This window comes from Drosophila navojoa, chromosome 3 (genome assembly GCF_054131105.1).
Source record: "Drosophila navojoa isolate 15081-1374.11 chromosome 3, UAZ_NAV_1.0, whole genome shotgun sequence".
Taxonomy (NCBI): domain Eukaryota; kingdom Metazoa; phylum Arthropoda; class Insecta; order Diptera; family Drosophilidae; genus Drosophila; species Drosophila navojoa.
This window is the reverse complement of record NC_142891.1, coordinates 18,714,064-18,726,590: the sequence shown is the minus strand read 5'-3', so window position 1 is coordinate 18,726,590 and position 12,527 is coordinate 18,714,064. Positions and strand designations below refer to the sequence as shown.

General features: G+C 40.2%; 3 protein-coding genes across 3 annotated transcripts; 1 reads left to right on the top strand and 2 right to left on the bottom strand.

Moving 5' to 3' along the window:
- Positions 1 to 8,529: 8,529 nt before the first annotated feature.
- On the top strand, positions 8,530 to 9,433 carry LOC115562603 (uncharacterized). Its single transcript, XM_089257826.1, has 2 exons — positions 8,530 to 8,766; positions 8,828 to 9,433. The coding sequence occupies exons 1-2, from the start codon at positions 8,539 to 8,541 to the stop codon at positions 9,302 to 9,304; spliced, it is 705 nt and encodes a 234-aa protein (XP_089113952.1). The 5' UTR covers positions 8,530 to 8,538; the 3' UTR covers positions 9,305 to 9,433.
- Positions 9,434 to 9,445: 12 nt separating this feature from the next.
- On the bottom strand, positions 9,446 to 10,767 carry LOC115562604 (uncharacterized). Its single transcript, XM_030384411.2, has 4 exons — positions 10,633 to 10,767; positions 10,365 to 10,568; positions 10,227 to 10,310; positions 9,446 to 10,171 (listed from the first exon to the last, which is right to left on the bottom strand). Coding segments are annotated over exons 1-4 (975 nt in total). The 5' UTR covers positions 10,635 to 10,767; the 3' UTR covers positions 9,446 to 9,486.
- Positions 10,768 to 11,013: 246 nt separating this feature from the next.
- On the bottom strand, positions 11,014 to 12,311 carry Tsp33B (Tetraspanin 33B). Its single transcript, XM_030384407.2, has 2 exons — positions 11,438 to 12,311; positions 11,014 to 11,359 (listed from the first exon to the last, which is right to left on the bottom strand). The coding sequence occupies exons 1-2, from the start codon at positions 12,182 to 12,184 to the stop codon at positions 11,126 to 11,128; spliced, it is 981 nt and encodes a 326-aa protein (XP_030240267.1). The 5' UTR covers positions 12,185 to 12,311; the 3' UTR covers positions 11,014 to 11,125.
- Positions 12,312 to 12,527: the final 216 nt, after the last annotated feature.

Below are 12,527 nucleotides of genomic sequence, written 5' to 3'. Positions count from 1 at the left end.
TGATGGTGTAAAAATATGTAAACATGTTTATATAAAAAATTTCTAAAATAACAAACGATTCGCGTTACTCTCTAAGCAGACGTCGTAGCTGTAAAATGTATGTTAACAAGCTATGTGGATCAGTTTTAGCATAACACGAATTGAAATGCCTTTAAGCATCTCCCAATTCAGGCAGTAGCAAAACTAAACAATTTTCTCATGTCTAACTCCATGAGGCATCGACAACTTATTAGTTACAGCACACTAATTTCCAATTCCCAATTCAGATACAACCTCCTACAACTTCAGGTAAGTCAGCGCAACTTTCGAAAACTTTCAAGTCACACGCGCTGAGCGTGAAGATGTTAAATGTATGAAACGTGCAGCGAGGCTTTCACTCGTTGCATTGCAATAAACTAATTTAATTGCAAATAATTCTAATGCCGATACAAGGGTTGAGCACGTCCGATGCCCATTAACATAATTCAGATGCTATTTATGGCTGCAGCAGCAGCAACAGCAGCAGCAGCAACAGCAGCAACAACAACCCAACAGACTAAGAGATTAGTTTATTTTCAACTTTCAATGGCAACTTGTGAGGCAAAACCAGCGTAAAATCTATACACATGCATACATCTATTGCACTTATAGCATAAATCTCAATGGAATTTCGGCGTTAATTAAAATCGACGTGCAATTGCACAAGTGCTGCAAGTGAAAGCGAAACCCTTTTCAAATCGCAACCCTGAGCACGGACAAAGCGAAAAAAATATAAAAACAACAACAACAACACACACACAGAAATTGTAGCGTGAAATTAATGTAGCGTAAGGTATTTCCAAATCATTGATTAAACAGCCTCCAGTTACGCTGCCAACTTTGCGCCGTTCAACGTGGCGTATGAGTGCTGCGTGGCTTCACTCAGCCAGTGAGGCAGGCAGTCTGGCAGCCAAAAGGGAATGGCAGCTGCTACAATTGCATGCCTGCTTCCCCGTTCGACCAAAAAGGGGGCGTGGTCAATGTGTGTGTATGTGTGCGTGTGCGCAGTCGTGTGTTATTTTGTGTAAATTATATTACCAAAAGATGCAAAATTAGCCAAATAACAGCTGCCTAATGTGGCGGAAGGCTGGCAAGCAAATTTAATGGTAAAATCCTTTGCCACGATGAAAACATAAAACGTGGCCAAAAGGCATCTGGGCGAACTGGGCTGCTCTATCCGCTAATCAAATGGAAGCCCCATATTCAATTGAACACCATTCAAGCCAATGGCAAATTCATGAAATACCATAATGGGCACTTAATTTCCTATGATATTGCCTCATCAAAATCAAAATCAAACTACAAAGCCATGGGCGATGGGCAGACCTTTCAATGTGTCAGACATTTTTCAAAATTTAATGAAAAGATAAAATAGATTTTATTAGAGATATATTTTTATAGAGTGTAGTATTAACTAATTGATTGGTTGATTGATGGAGGCTTGCCTGGCTGATATCGATAAATACTAATTTTGATCAATAATTACTATCGATTACCGCTTTAGAAACTCTACTTCTTTCAGCTTTCTCTATAAGACCTTACACATAGCCGCGTAATGCCTGTAATAGAGTATCATATGGTCCCATACTCTCGTCTTTCACACTTTCACTTGTTTCTTTGCCGTCGCCTGTAAATGTAAAGTCTAGTCCTCTGCACATTTCCGAAACAACAGCAACAAATTTGTAGTCCGACACAGTCAATAGGACAAATTTATTGGCAATTTTGGGGATTTGCCGATTGTGCGAAATTGCAAATCAAACATGACTAAAGGACACATTCGGAAAGACAAACACATTCTCGGAGCGAACAGGAGGCGGTCTGGAGTTGAGAGAAAGCTGAGCACACACACAAATGGGAAATGCAAATAAATGGTACAAAACGTATAGAAAATTGTGTAGATGGAGTCGAGAGCATTGAACAACATGCAAAAGAAAAAATATTTTACTGCAGCTCAAGCAAAAGTCTAGCAGCTCCTTTTGCTGTTGTTGCTGTTGTTGTTCTTGCTGCACAGCTGTTTGCTGCCTCTGTGCAGGCCTCTGGGGGCCCTATGCCGGGCCATTTGTGCTCATTGCTCCCCCGACTCGAGCTCAATCATTGGCTCCAAATATTTATGCATAATTCACAATATTTGTAACTCATGCAGATTGCAGAATTATTTTACAAGCGACGCGCAAAGTGTTGAACCATTTTAAAGTACTTGAAATATGTCGAATAAAGCTAATTTAACGCAAATAAAAAACATGTTGAATTCAATTATAAATAAGCCTCAAAGCCAATAGGTAAAGTAAAGTTGTGTCAAATCAAGTGTTATTTATTTAGCGCATTTTAAGCTAATATTCAGAAGGTAATTAACCTTATTTTTTTTATAGACTCTTGCCCAACTTTGTGTCTCAAACTTGCAGAGTAAGAGCGAGAGAGAGAGAGAGAGAGAGAGAGAGAGAGAGAGAGAGAGAGAGAGAGAGAGAGACAGAGAGAGCAAAGAGCCTTTCATTAATTTGGCTACTTTTGCTAATTCTGTCTATTATGTGCATTTGTTTACTAATTTACTACACACACACACACACACACACACACACACACATGTGGAGCTTGCCTAGCGGCGCTTAAAAGTATGCTACACTTAACGCAAATCCTGCAGCTGCTTTTGTGCAGTGCATGAATTTATTTGTAGTTTCCCTTCGCCTTTCGTTGTTGTTGTTGTTGTTGCTGTTTCTGCGGCTGCTAAATAAAAAATATATATATGTATATGCTAAACAACATAAATAACATGCAAAGAAGCAGCCCGCAAGCAGACATAACTAACAGTGAAAAGTGAGCAAGCATAAAAAATGAAAAGCGAGAGAGAAAAAAAAATAGTAGAAACCCAGCAAATGATGGAAGTGTAGAGACGTGCATAATATATCTATACTAAGTAAATAGAGTGTATCTGTGTGTGTGTGTGTGTGCTAGCCTGTGCATGTGTGTAGAGTCGCTTGCGGCGCAAATATAACATATGTATGTGCGTACATACATATATTTGTATAAATGCATGAAGTAGCATTTGCAATTGCTGCACTGCAATTTAGATTTGTGCACATTTTGTTGCCTGTGGCGAAACAGTTGCGAATTAAATTGGCTGCTTATTGGAAACTCGCGTATTTTTAGCACATACATAATAATTGCAAGCATATTATTGACATAATGAATAGTTAATTACTATTTATTTTATATGCTTCGCTGATTAATTTCGAATAATTCGACAGCTATGTATCCATGTAGAACACATTTGGCAATCAATTATATTGTTAAGCAACTGTACGAAACTCAATTTCAAGTCATATGAATTATCGAACAGGTAACAGGCTTAACTTCTTTTTTATTTAACGTATCACAGTTCATGGAACTCGCAACGCATCTTCACAATTTAACCTGCATAATGCAGCCATCCAATGAATTCAAGAAAGCTTTTCTTCTTTATTCGCATTAAATTTGCCACATATTCACATATTCTCGCTCACATTCGTATTCACATGCACATTCGCATTCATATTCGCTTACATTTTGCTTCACTCGTGAAGCGCATTTCGTATTTTATTTTATTGCATTTGCATTCGACAACGTCTCTCGCTCTCTCCCTCACTCACTAACTCTCTTTTGCTCTGCACTGCTTATCGTGCTTGCTGAGCTGAAACGTCGCTACGACAAAATTCCGTCTTCCTTTCTCGTTCTTCACGTGTCTTCTTCTTTCATCCGTCGCATGTGTTTTGCATTTTCTGCGGCTACATTACCCATGCGTTCATCTCTCTATGTGTATGCCTGTGTGTGTGTATGTGTGTGTGTATGGCTGAGTATTTGCCAATGGCAATGTGCGCCTCTATACGTGCGCGTGTGTATGTGTTTATGTTTGTATGTGTTCACATTAACACATTATTGTTGTTGTTGATGTTTCACACAAACCCACACACACGCTAAAAACTTAACGAAGCGAAAGCTTTTTTTGCTTGTTGCATTTTATGCCAATTTTTTTCTTGCGTTTCTTCTACTCTGTAGCTATAAATGGATATGTGCGCATATATTGAGGACAGAAGATGGCATGTTCGACAATGTTAAATACTTTATTTAAAGAGGAGTGTTTATATGCGATATGAGTAGCATGTTTTTTCCTTATAAAGAAATGATTTTAATTTTTAATATAGCTTTTTAATATAAGCTATTAAATCAATAAATTTAGATAAAAAATATTTCATTATTAATACTTTTTATATACAACATAATATAATCTACAAAAATATTTACAGTTTTTGATATGTCTGTATTTGCCTTAATAAACTTTTAGTACAGGGTATTTTCCAATCGATCTCTCACAATTGAAAAGCTCTCCAGCATTTTTTTTCTTGTCTCGCTCGCTCTCGTTTTGCACTTAATTCAGAACGCGCTTTTGTCTTTTGTTTTTGCATTGCATTTGTAATTGTAAATTTTGTGCAAAATGAAAAAGGGAAAAGAATAAGGAAACAAAATATGCAACTGCTTGTTTAGCAGCTAATATTTGTTGAATTCGGCAGCGTCTGTGGCCACAAACTGTTATCTAAGCCATGCATGCCGCATGCCGCATGCCGCATGCCAGCAGCAACAGCAGCAGTTGGCAGGAGACTCGCTACAGAAATGGAAATGCGCAAACGAATCCAGACAACTTTGTTGTGTCTTCTGTTGCTTGTAATTTCTTTTTGCTGCTTGCCGCTTGTTTGGCTTGTGGCTGTTGCATATGCCACAATCTGTCAGCCAACCGCCCTCCGCCAGCCCCCCCCCCCGGCCACCTGCTGTCACAACGTTTGTTATTTTGTTGCTTTTATGTGGCCGGTGCCACTTTAAACTCTCTGTCTCGTTGCACTTTGATTGTCTGCCCCGCTCGCCGGTGTCAAACACAAGAGCTGCCGCAACTACAACTAGGGGAGCCAGCATAGAGCAACCACCTGGCCAAGCCGGACCGGGCACAGGTAGCCAAGTTGTCATTGCGTGTCCAGCTGCGAACTGTCCGACATGTTGTTGCACAGCTTTACGTTGCGCCCCAAGCTTTGGCCCAGCCCGCCACAGCCTGGCCAGACCTTGCAGACCAAAAGATAAATGCAACAATCATACGGCATAAATGAGTTTAATATGTATACAGTATATTTATTGTGTAATATGATAAGAGCAAGAGAATATCCGTGTTGAGCAGTACATACATAATGAATTAAAAAATTGCATGTTGTTGCCTTTAACATCTTAAGGAAAAGAGGGCCCCAATTTGGACATTATCTTAACCATTCCAGAAAATATACATAATTTCATCAACCTTAAATTAGCATAAATTTAAAATGAAGCGTTTCGAGTTACTAAATTTTATTAAATTTAGTTCACCTGAATTTATATGAATATAATGAAAATTCGTAGCGAGAAAGTGAATAATTAATAATGAATATTTTCAATTTGCATTATGAAACAACAGCAACAGCATCACGGACAAATTATTTCAGCTTAAATTAGCAATAAAACACAAATGTTGCATAATTTTTCGGCGGCGCACAGTTGACCCTTTGCGCGTTTTTCAGCACTGCACTCAATAATCAAAAGCATAATCAATAAACAATTTACATAAACATTAAATAACATTCAAAGTTTTGAACGCGATGCGCTCGAATATTAGATATTAGATGGTTCAATGGACACATTTGTGATAATAAATTTATTTCATGTGTGCGCTCTAAAAACAATGCGATAAAAATGCGAGGCGCTGTGCAACACTGCTGGCGGGTGAAAATGCAGGAAAAAACAGTGCAGAAACGGTGTTGCCGACTGCATAATACTTGTTTAAAAACTATTTAAGGCTATTCAAAAATTTATATTTTATTTTATTTTTTTTTGTAATTTATAGAAAGGATGATACGAGGTAGATATGCAAAAAGAATTTATTTTATTTAACATTTTAAAGCCGTCTATAGACGACCTCAATAGGACTTGTACTCTAATAAAAATAATATAGCCTAAGGACTGCTAGTAGAATAGAGTATTTCAATTCCAAAACCGGCATATACTATGTAGCATCTATGTATGAGCAGGATTCATATAAATATATCATGTTCTAAGTCCCTAACTTTAATAACACCGTAAATAAAACAGTTGGCATATCCAAAAGTAGAGTAATTCCCAAAGTGAGGATGAGCTGTATGAGGCAAAGCTTTACAGCCACACATAATTCAGATCAAATCTCCAACTTCAACTGGATAAACGAAAAGAGTAAGAGCTGTCCATGCCAACAGCCAATATACTCCGTTGCTCTTTATGGGCAAGCATCTCAACGTAGAGGGATAAACGTTAAAGCGTTTACACGCTAAAATATACATTTTGAAAAGCAAGCATAATATTATTTTTTAGTGCAAGGTGTTAACTGTGTCTCTGTCTCCCTATGTGTGTGTGTGTGTGTGTGTGTGGGCAGAGCGCAGCGGGCGATCCTTGTTGTCGCTGTCGTTGTCCTTGTCGCTGCTGTCGGTTCTCGCCAGCGTTTGCTTAATGTCTTCTTTATTATATGAAATTTATCACCGAAACTGGAAATTGGCCTGCTTGGATGGCTGGCTGACTGGCTGGTCCTTGCTAAGCAAGGACTAAGGCAGCGCCAACCGGAAAGCTTGCACTTTTTCTGCTCCTTGCTTTTTTTTCTCTCTGCAGCGAATGTCGCTACATAAAGTAACTCCCACACAGACACACACACACACACACACACATAATCACACAGATACAGACACACTGACGTTGCAGTAAAAACATGGCTTATATCCTTTATGGTGACAAAGGCAAACACAGAAGCAAACACATACGTAGACACGCACACACACGCACACACACACACACTGTATCCACACACTTTTTTACACTCCTTTAAGATTAGCAGCTCACACACACACACACACACATGCACTTGCACACACATGCACATATGAAATTAATGTGTGGGTTTTGTGCTAATGAACGAAGCGCATATGTATGTGTCTGTGTCGGTGTGTGTGTCTGTGTGTGTGTGTGTTTGCTGCGCTGTTTTTGAATTATAGCATAATTTTTACCACAAAAACGGTTGGAAACACTTTTTTTTCATGTTTGCCCGTAAATTGTCCAAGCAAATTTATTCGCTGTTCTCTCTATGCCTGTGCATAAGGACGAGCCGTCTGCAAAAAACAAAACTATGCAAATATTTACAAATTTCTTTTTTTTTTTTGTTTTTAGATTTTCAAGCAAGCGATTTTTTATAACAAAATGTTTTAATTAAAGGCGCTAAGCTCTTAATGGAGCGGGGATCAAAGCGTTAAACAATAACAATAAACAACAATAAAACAATTTCTTCTCTTTTTTTTTTTTTTTTGTTGAGATCAAGCAAAAACCTTATATGCAAAGGTTTTTTATCAATTTGGATCTATAGTCCCCATCTGCATAAAAACTATGCAAAATGCGGCCGTCGATTTTTAGAAATTTTAGGATAAAATGCAAACCGTTTATATAGTAATAATATAATATTTATGATAATATTTCAAAATATATATAAATATGGGTAAAAATAAATAAAGCATTCATAAATAACTGACTAATCTTTCAATGCTTCACACCAAATTGTTACTCAGTTATCAGATGAGCCAAGGAGAACTACGCGAATTAAATGGGGGCTCAAAAACTGGAGCTGCCACATCCTCCCCACTGCTGTCCTTCATTTCAGCTGTTTTTCGTAATGAATGAACGCCGAGAAAAAGCCAAACGTTTTTCAAGTGGGATTTGACGTTTTGCCTAACTTTTAGCTTTGCTGTCGTTAGTTTTGGGTCAGAGGTCAGATGCTGCTGCTGCTGTTGCAGTTTGGCTGGCAAAAAGCAACGCATTTATTTTAATTTTTCCATGCCAATTGCCAACTTGCTGCGAAAGGTTACAAAAGTGTCAACAATTTATCCGACCCTTAAAAATGTTGCTCTAAAATTACACTTTTAATATATAAAACACTTTTTAATAATAGGAAATGTGTAAAAACTGTTTACAAACGTAAAGCTATTTTTTAAATACATTTTTGCGCGCGCCAAAGCGCATGTTCTTCTTGCTTACTGTCAAAAGTTCGTTGCTACGCAATCAAATGAAACCAAAAGCTCGCAAAGCGCTGTACAGGGTACACCAACGAAGCACAACAGATTTCGAAACCAATGCTTTTGTATCTTTTAAATTTTTTGTAATAAAGTAATAATTGATTTCGCATTCATTAAAATACCAAAACAAAATTGTTTTATTATACTGTATATATAGTAATTTCCCTTAAAAGGCCTGGAAGCATACATGGAAGCGTGGAAGATAATAAAGTATTTAAATTGGTTATGGTGTTATTCAATGCGATTCATTCAAAACATTTTCATTCAATGTATGATTTCTGCATTAAAAATAATGATAAGATAAAATACTCAATGCATTATTCGCTCATCGATATGTTTAATGCGTATATCGATATTTTTGCACACTTCCAGCACAAGGTAATCTGTGTACATGCTTTCAAATAACGGCTCTTCACATCTGCCCTGCTCAATTAGAAAATATTTTGATAAAATGGAACTGCGCAGCAAATTTAACAAATTAAAGGATATTCTGACCGGCGCAGGCGTCTACGAAGATGGCATGGAAATTGAAGAAATGCGACAAGTGGCAGCAGCTATGGAGATGTCCGTCTCGTCGTACACTGGTGTCGAGTACTCGAACCTCGAGCGCGCTCTTCTGGTATGTGGTGAAACGAACAACAAATGAAAAAGAGTTTATTAAGTTTGAGTCGTTTGCGCAGGAGAGCGAAATTGATTTCCAAATGTTGGTGAACTCCACCATGATCGTGGAGCCGGCCATGCCAGCGCCCTCCATCGATGTGTTCCTCGAGACGGGCAGCTTTGAGCGCGAGTGCGACAGTCCCCCGTGCGACCCCATACACATGCAGGTGCAGGCTATTGTGCACCACGAGCTCAACTGGAGTCCGAATCAATTGCGTCCCCACAAAAGAGAGACCAACGAGCCGGACTGTGGCCTCTACGCCAAGCGCGTATGCCAGACTATGGAACCAGAAGCGGAGTCGGCTTTATCGGATGTCACGCCCATATCGATGACCAGCGGCGACTCGGGCGTTAGCTGCGATGAAGTGGGCACGCTGTCCACCTTCAGTGAGAGCTCCACATTGCCGTCAATTGGCGAGATGCCAAGTCGCCTGCTAATCAGCACCAGCAGCGCCGTCGTGTCCGACCTATCCAGCCAGCCCGTTGTAAGCCCCTAATCTGTGAAGAAACTGCAATGGCCAAATGTTTGCCAAATGGTGCCAAAGGCAGTGCCTTAATTCTACAATGAATGTGATTATTCTCATATCGATTTTCTTTTCTCAAAATATAAACCATTCCATTTATTATATGTGGTCTTTATTCACACAAAGTACAGATCTTTATCAGCTGGAATGCTTTCCTACGGCATCTTATTCTTGGCTAGGGCCTCGCCAACGAGGCGATCGATGTGCCCGCGCAGGTACAGAAAAGGGGCTTTTTTGATCCGATGGCTGACCAGGGTGGCAGAGATGCTGGTGAAGTACTCGGTCACCTCGACGGGACGGGCTAGGGGCGCATCTGAATTCTTCACTGGAGACTTAGTCCGGCCTTTCGAATGCCTCGGCCGCTTGGCCACGCGTGCGCCAATTGAGTTGGGCGAGGTAGGCATGCTGTAGACCTTACGTTTCCGCTGACGTGGACGAGCAACTGCTTTCTTCGGTGGTGCCGAGCTCTTGGCAGGATTGGAACGGGTGGCTGAACGTAGAGAGCGACGACGATAGGCTGGCGATAGATCCAAAACCTTATTTTCCATATTTGGAATGAGGACGGAAGGAGCCGTCAGCTGCTCGCAGTCTTCGTTCACGGGCTCCGTTTCCACATCTGGCGATGAACGTGTTGCATTGCAGCTCTCCTCTTCTGGAGAACTAGGCACAGTGAATGTTAACATCTCCGGTATATTATTGCTATCTTCAGCCTCTGTAGTTGCCTCATCAGTTGTCAGCTCTACTTCAAGCTCAGCAGTTTCTGTTTCTGTTTCCATTTCTGAGGCAACTATGGAGCCGGAGATAGCTGAAGTACTCCTGCTACAATCGTGCTTGTGTAGTCTATAATTTGTAATCATTGGTTAAATCAAAGATGATATAGAAAAGTCAAACTTACGGAGTGCGCACTATATAAGAGATATTGTTAGACCAATCCTCCTCCTCTTCGTCCTTCTTGGTAGAGCTATTTGCGCCCTCATCGCTAAATGTAGGAAATAGTCTTTAAATCAAATTTACAGTTTACCTAAATACTCACTCAGAATCACTACTGTCGTCATCCGAAGATTCAGAGCGTTCTGAAGAAGACGATTCGCTCTCTTCGCCATAAGCCATAGAGCTCGAAGTTTCCGTTACGATCTGAGGGGTTATTCTACCCGCAACCGATATTTGTGCTTGGTCATTCACATCACTCATCTCGTCGTCGTCTCCAACAATATGCGGCACCTTAGGCTTCAACGGCCTACAATTTTATTAATACTTGTTCTTATTTGCTCAACTATAAATTATTTTTTATTTCTACTCACATGACTTTTAAATACAGTAAAACTGTCAAAAAAAAAAATATGACAAGACGTTATTTTTCACCAAGGATTTCACTCGGGTTCCTCAGTAAAATAGGTAAAAAGTGCTGAGAAACGTAGTTTTTTGCGTTTGGTAGCGTTTATAAGGCGTTCAAAGTCGTACGCTTTAGCTGAGATCGCGATATTTTGTGAAATGTCGATGGAGGCCTTTTGTTCTAATTTTTTTTTCAGCTCTTCAAACTTAAATTCAACTCTGTCGATCTTCTTCTTCCTCTGCTATTACCATCATTGCACAAACGACAACTATCGAAAGCCTCAGCCATCGATATGGTTAACTAAGATGTGCATCTATCGATAGTTTACCAAACTCAATGAAGTTACAAAATAAATATGCAAAATTTTATTTTTTAATAATAAACAACACATTAACAGACCAATAATTAAGAAATATATAAAATATATACGATATATCATATATGTATATGAAACAGTAAGACTAACCGTCGCAGTAATCGCATGTTTCGCCCACTTCTTCGCAATTGCAATAGGCCGGCTCCGGTGCCATATCGGATGCGAGATCATCCTCGCTGACAGTAACGCAACGCACATTCCTAGGGTATTTGACCATGACCAGGGGACGGCCATCCTCATCGGTGAGGCCTACATTATCGCAGCCATCGCCCACATTTTGGCGGTGTAGAGTGTACTTGGTGAAGCAACATAAAAATATCTAAAAAAAATATATATATATTAAATTGATATACATATATTATATCTATATATGTATATATTTTGGATTTTTGCTCACCAGAAACTTAAGGGCCGACAGCGATAGCCCGAGCAGTATGTAGAAATAACGCATCAATCCCTGCGAGAACAGAGCGAGGCACCCATTCGTGTTGATGGATTCGAGGGTCAACGTGGGCACTGGCGTCCGTCGGTGCTGTCCGTAATCTTCGTGGTTGATTAGCTTCGCCTCACAATCGCGCTTGGTGCAAGCGATGGGCGCGAGCACAACTCGATTGCGGCACGAGCTGTTGACCAGCTGACGGGGCATCCATTCGGCCCCCATCCAGTCCTTGTAGCTGTTGACGCCGCAGCATTGCCTGCGCAACTGCAGTCCGTCCCAAAGGAGTTTCCACTCCGGCGAAGTGTAATACTCGTCGATGCCGCGCAGCAGCGAGCTCTCCGCCGCGTTTTCCAGTACATCAATGTTGTAGTAAATGTTCCACACGGTACCAAAGCCCGAGGCGATCAGCACACAAGAGTAGAACAGCCAAACGGAGATCATCAGACGAACGTTGGGCGTGCACCGCCTCTTCCACAGGCGATTCCACAGTGAGTGGCTGCAGAGGAACGTCACGGCCACCTGTGCTCCAAAGATATAGATGTTGAGTAGAAAGCTGAATAACATGCGCTGATCCAGATCGTCCAAGAAGCTGGACAGGTTTAGTTGGTAGATGCCAGTAGCGATGATAATCAGCAGTCCGGTTAGAGCCTCGAGTATTAACAGAAGCGCTACATATATAGATGCTCTACGAAAAGGTTGGCGCATTTGGTCATCTTTATCAGATGCTGTTTGGTGTTTTGGTTTTTAGCATTTTTCAAATGCGTACGGGCCAGAAATTTATACTCGGCTTTTCATTTGATATGGCATTTATCACACAGGTAAACACTGACCCCAGTCATTTATTATAAATAGAAACAATTCGAAACTTGTCAACTGTAATACTCAAAATGGCTACGTATTTTAACAGTCTGCAAGTCTCCCAGCGGTGACTCGTGCTAAAAAAAACAAGTGAGAAAGCTCTAGTCGAGACTGCTCGACTACGAGATCCCCTGAACCCTTCGAGCAACTGATATTTAAATAATAATTCGCACATACACACGCACACACA

Bases quoted from the DNA above. Each gene is read 5' to 3' on its own strand.
- LOC115562603 (XM_089257826.1), top strand. From the start codon at position 8,539: ATGCTTTCAAATAACGGCTCTTCACATCTGCCCTGCTCAATTAGAAAA. The intron at 8,767-8,827 runs GTATGTGGTGAA...TCGTTTGCGCAG, and splicing joins ACCTCGAGCGCGCTCTTCTG to GAGAGCGAAATTGATTTCCA.
- LOC115562604 (XM_030384411.2), bottom strand. The intron at 10,311-10,364 runs GTGAGTATTTAG...TCCTACATTTAG, and splicing joins GACGACAGTAGTGATTCTGA to CGATGAGGGCGCAAATAGCT. The intron at 10,172-10,226 runs GTAAGTTTGACT...TACAAATTATAG, and splicing joins TCTTATATAGTGCGCACTCC to ACTACACAAGCACGATTGTA.
- Tsp33B (XM_030384407.2), bottom strand. From the start codon at position 12,184: ATGCGCCAACCTTTTCGTAGAGCATCTATATATGTAGCGCTTCTGTTA. The intron at 11,360-11,437 runs GTGAGCAAAAAT...TATTTTTTTTAG, and splicing joins TGTCGGCCCTTAAGTTTCTG to ATATTTTTATGTTGCTTCAC.